This window comes from Geospiza fortis, unplaced genomic scaffold (genome assembly GCF_000277835.1).
Source record: "Geospiza fortis unplaced genomic scaffold, GeoFor_1.0 scaffold666, whole genome shotgun sequence".
In the NCBI taxonomy this organism is placed as follows: Eukaryota; Metazoa; Chordata; class Aves; order Passeriformes; family Thraupidae; genus Geospiza; species Geospiza fortis.
This window is the reverse complement of record NW_005054470.1, coordinates 86,911-92,197: the sequence shown is the minus strand read 5'-3', so window position 1 is coordinate 92,197 and position 5,287 is coordinate 86,911. Positions and strand designations below refer to the sequence as shown.

General features: G+C 42.8%; 1 protein-coding gene across 1 annotated transcript in view; it reads left to right on the top strand.

Annotated features, from left to right (window-relative positions):
- Positions 1–1,983, top strand: part of DRD5 (dopamine receptor D5) — a 3,348-nt gene extending 1,365 nt beyond the window's left edge. Inside the window, exon 3 of the mRNA XM_031062848.1 lies at positions 7–1,983. Within this exon, the coding sequence (XP_030918708.1) occupies positions 7–1,379 (1,373 nt within the window). The 3' untranslated portion in view covers positions 1,380–1,983. The remainder of the gene's footprint in view (positions 1–6) is intronic.
- The last annotated feature ends 3,304 nt before the right edge of the window (positions 1,984–5,287 follow it).

Below are 5,287 nucleotides of genomic sequence, written 5' to 3'. Positions count from 1 at the left end.
GGGCAGCGCAGGTGGCGGCGGGCAGCCTGCTGGCGCTGCTCATCCTCTGGACTCTCTTCGGGAACGTGCTCGTGTGCGCGGCCATCGTCCGCTACCGGCACCTGCGGAGCAAGGTTACCAACATCTTCATCGTGTCCCTGGCTGTCTCGGACCTACTGGTGGCCCTGCTGGTCATGCCCTGGAAGGCGGTGGCAGAGGTAGCCGGGTACTGGCCCTTTGGGGCTTTCTGCAACGTCTGGGTGGCCTTTGATATCATGTGCTCCACAGCTTCCATCCTGAACCTGTGTGTGATCAGTGTGGACAGGTACTGGGCTATCTCCAGCCCTTTCCGCTATGAGAGGAAGATGACCCAGCGCTTGGCTCTGGTGATGATCAGCGTGGCATGGGCGCTCTCTGTGCTCATCTCCTTCATCCCTGTCCAGCTCAACTGGCACAAAGGTGGGGATGTTGTTGCTGCTGCTGATATTGGAGATGGATTTGGCACTGCCTGGGCAGCAGCAGGTGCTGTCACCACCTGGGCAGAAGATATGAGTACCACATGGGTGGCATTAGCGGCAGTGAGACCCTCTGATGGGACCTCTGGCAGTAATGATACCCTCACTGGACCATCGGAGAGCTGTGACTCCAGCCTCAACAGGACTTATGCTATTTCCTCCTCCTTGATCAGTTTTTATATCCCGGTGGCTATCATGATAGTTACCTACACCCGAATCTACCGCATTGCCCAGGTGCAGATTCGTCGTATTTCTTCCTTGGAGAGGGCAGCCGAGCATGCACAGAGCTGCCGGAGCAGCCACATTGACTGCCACCATCACACAAGCCTCAAGTCCTCCATCAGGAAAGAAACCAAGGTGTTAAAGACACTCTCTGTCATCATGGGTGTCTTTGTGTGTTGCTGGTTGCCATTCTTCATCCTGAACTGCATGGTTCCCTTCTGCGAGAGCCCACCCAGTGACCCCCATGCCGGCCTGCCCTGCGTCAGTGAGACCACCTTTAATATCTTTGTCTGGTTTGGTTGGGCTAACTCTTCTCTTAACCCCATCATCTATGCCTTCAATGCTGACTTTAGAAAGGTTTTCTCCAACCTCCTGGGATGTGGTCAGTTTTGCTCTGGTACTGCAGTGGAGACTGTTAATATAAGCAATGAGCTTATCTCTTACAACCAGGACACCCTTTACCATAAGGAGATAGTGACTGCTTATGTTAACATGATCCCAAATGTGGTTGACTGTGAGGAAAATCGCGGGGACCCTTTTGATAGGATGTCCCAGATCTCCCCTGACCATGAGGTTGCCACTGACTCTGCCTGTGAGCTGGACTGTGAGGGGGAGATTTCGCTAGGCAAGATAACACCTTTCACTCCAAATGGTTTACATTAAATTGTGTCCTGGTCTGGTCAGTTCTTCTTGCAACATAAAAGAAAATATTAGCACTGAGTGGAAACACCTGCTTGATGATGTGCTGTAGCTTGGTCAGTCAGTTTATGCTAAATTCACTTCTGAGGGTAGTACTTTGCAGGGTGTAGACACTGTCATACAGGGGCCTGGCAGCACAAACTTAAATCAGCACTTCCCCAGGCTGAGGGCAGACCAGGCAGTCCTGGTGATTAGCTGTGGTGAGGTATTGTGGTATAATTGCAGTCAGTTCATGTTTATAATGTGTTTGCAAATGAAAGGTGCCATTGTCACTGCTAAGTATTATGACTTCTAAAATCAGGGACAGATGTGGCTGGCATAGACATTAAATAAAAAAAATTCTGGGCTGTTTGTTTGTTCAGATTTTATGTTTCTTTTTCTCCATTTTTTTGTTTGTTTAGTTTTGACATTTTTTTTTAAGATAGAGATAGTGAGGTGGTGATTTGGATGATTATTTAAATGCGTGTTTCTGCCAAAACAGTTTATGTGAAATCCTTGTTCTCCTAGGCGGCGTTGTTGCCTATGATATCCTCTGTTCCTGGATGAATAAATAAAAGTTATATTGATCAAGGGTTTATTATCTTTCATTTGTCACCCTGAAAGGTTTACAACAAGTATTCCAACCAATGTTTCTATATGAATAGTTAGAATGACTAACAGCTTAACCCTGTTATTTTGAAAGCAAATAGTCTGTATAGAAAATACAGTTTTTGGGTAAAAGCAAGGCTCATAGGAATTCCTGACATAGATGAACTTGTTTATATGGCTCTTCTCTTACAGCTAGATTTATACCTGTTTTTTGTTAATATTATGATGCTATCCCTTTCTGTAGCCAAGAATATCAAGTATACATATGGATAAGCTATTAAAACTTTCCATTTACTTCTGTACTTGAACTTAGTTAAAATGTTATTGATATCAAGAGTTTGATGATAGAATTAGGAGCTGGGTGTGTCTAAAAACAATAATTATGGTTGAAAATTATATTAATAATCATAATTTCCCAGTGCAGACACTACAGAACTCATTCACACAGAGAGAAGAAAACAATTTTGATAACGTATTTTTTTAGTTACTTATTAACTGGAATTTTAAGGTGCTGTAAGTACAACTATACTAAACATTTGAAAGCAATCTTTAAAACTGAAAAGAGTATTTTTGACTCTGTTTCTGTTGAATCATTTGCATCAAATGGAATATTAGAAACAGCTGTAAGCTTTCAGCTCAGAAATCAAAACTGATGCTATTTCCAAAACAAGTGATCAAAGATAGTAAAAGCAATACCAATATTTATTTCAAGTTTTGGCACACAAAGTGAACAGCACTTGGATTAATTTACCCTTTTAAAATACCTGTACCATGAGCTGAGTAGATTTGAGTGGTAAATGTAAATTCTGCAGCCGTCCCTCCTAATGGCCCTGACCTGGGGCCTCCCCATCCTGCCTGACTGGGGGCTGAAGGCCCCTGTGAGATGTATGGAAGAAAAGTGGGATCTGCATGGTTCAGGGGAAATCATTTAACCAGAACCTTGAAATTTGTGACTGTAATGGGCTTAGTATTGAGCCTGCTTGGAAGTTAAACCCTTCATGCTGGTTTGGGGGTTATCTTCCACCCCCTGGGGATATGGGGTGGGAGAAACACAGGAGGCAAGTGATTGAAATCCCTTTGTGGTGGCTCAGCTGCAATCTGGTCTGCAAGCAATGTTTTATGTATTTAGTCTTTGATATTAATTAGTTGTGTCATCTTGGATTACCTTTTCAATTGCTTGTCACTGAAGATTGACATCTACCTGAGCTTTTTTTTTTTTTTTTTGCTGTTGATATGAAATCTCAGTGTGATATCCCTTTACAGCTGTCCTTAGGGAAGGATCTCGTGACTGTGGCTTAGGGAAGCTTGAAAAACAAATCTCATGCCCATAACCAGGTTCAACCTACTAATGGCTTGACATTGAGGGTGAATGCATTCCTATGCTAAAGCAACCGTATGTTGTTAACCATAGTTCTAGCCCTGCTGGTTAGATAAACTTGCCCAGAATAAAAGAATTTTCTCAAATGAAAATGATGGAAACTGCTTCTGGTGGTGGAGAAATTAATTATCCCAACCTGAGTTTAGATTTTTTTTGCATTTTCCAGTTACTACTCCAATGTTGAGGCTAGTAGAGCATTTTAAGCTGGATTTGTTCAAGACACCAGTGATATCAGATGCAAGAGGTGCAGGCACCTGGAGCTGATTCCAGCTCCTGGGGCAATGCCTGTGTTTTATCCTGTTTTTCTGCATTAAGTCAGAAGCAGCCTGGGGAGATGGGGATGGCAAATCTTGATCTCTCCACGAGCACCTGCGTGCCAGCAGGCTGTGCAGCCTGGGGCTGCCTGGTTCCCCTGCTCCAGCAGCAGTACAGAACAGCAGAACAGAGATGTCCCCCCACCTGCCCCTGTGTCCTTTCTGCTTCCCAGGGATGCCTGTGCAGGGCTGTGACAGCTCCCCTGGATCCAGCTCACTGCAGGTGTGGCTCAGGGGCACACGTGTACAAAATGTTCCTGCATCACCCTGAGCAGAGCTCTCCTCGTGGAGGCTTTACCTGCCCGGGTGTCTGGAATCAGTGAGTGGGCTGGCTCTGGGATGCAAGAAGACATCTCCATCAGTGGGTTTATGTAACAGCTTTGTGCAGAATATTAGAAACAGTCCTTAGCTTAGATCTGAAGGAAGGTGTTTTTTAGCCAGCCCCTAGATTTTGTGAGCATGGTCAGGGCAGTACAGAAAAGGCCAAATTGCCACTTTCCATTAGTAATTTTATCAGTTCATGACTTCATTTGGTAAATGATTTCTGGTGGTGGTTCTATGATAAAGTCTCTTGTCTTGAAACGTATCTGTCAGGGGGTTTCATCTTTCAAAGCCTAAGAGCATCAGAAATGGAACATTTCTGCTTCAAAAGACACACAGAAGGTACTTTTTTTGCTGGAAGCAGGGCTTGACCTTATGGATCTTAAAGAAAATATTTTCTTAGCTCATAGAGACAATTTGTTGCATTTTAATATGTCTTAATTACTTACCACTGACAAAGCTAGAGTATTCAGAATTGTAAGATAAACTTTAAAAGAAATGTGTATCTTGCCTTGAACTATAAAAAGGGGCAGCCCCTTTTAATGAAAACATCCCCAAAAGGATTGTTCCAACTTATTTCCCTCAGATGAAACTGCTGCCCTACTTTTTAATGGTTTTCCTCTTAAGGACTAATGCATCTGCCTATACAAGGAGTGGAGTTCACTGGAAGTGCATGTGAGTTTTTACAATCCTCATATCCTTGTAGTGTCTCTCTGGAACTCCTCTCTGCTGATGGTTCTGTGCCTCTTATCTGCCTTTTTTTTTTTTTTGGTGCCTAAATTATTTGAATTCATGACACAGTTTTACTTTAACTTACTCTAGTCCTGAGTGGTGGCTGATTTCAAGGTCATAGATAATTTTCAGTTTCTGTTTTGTATTACTTTTAGAAATCTTACCTTGCAATTTGTTAAACTTTTAAATTACCTCTTAAGCAGCTGGATCTGTTAGTCCTGGATAGCATCATACCTAAGGAAGGTCAGTGTATTTGTAATTTTTTGTGAGTATCTTTTTATGTAATTACAGACGAGTCATTTTAAGGACTTATGGGAAAGTATCTTAATTTTTAAGAAGCTGGGACACAGAGAACATGAAAGTTCTGTGTTTTATGTAAAATGTGCAAACACCATATAAACTCTTTCACTCTTCAAATCCTCAAAGAGCTTTTAACAGCTCTAGCTTTAACAATGGAAGTTGGGTTGTATAGTGTTTTTGTTGTTTTTTTTTCCCACAAGCTAAAGAAACGTAGGTGTCTTTCTGAGAGGTGAACACAA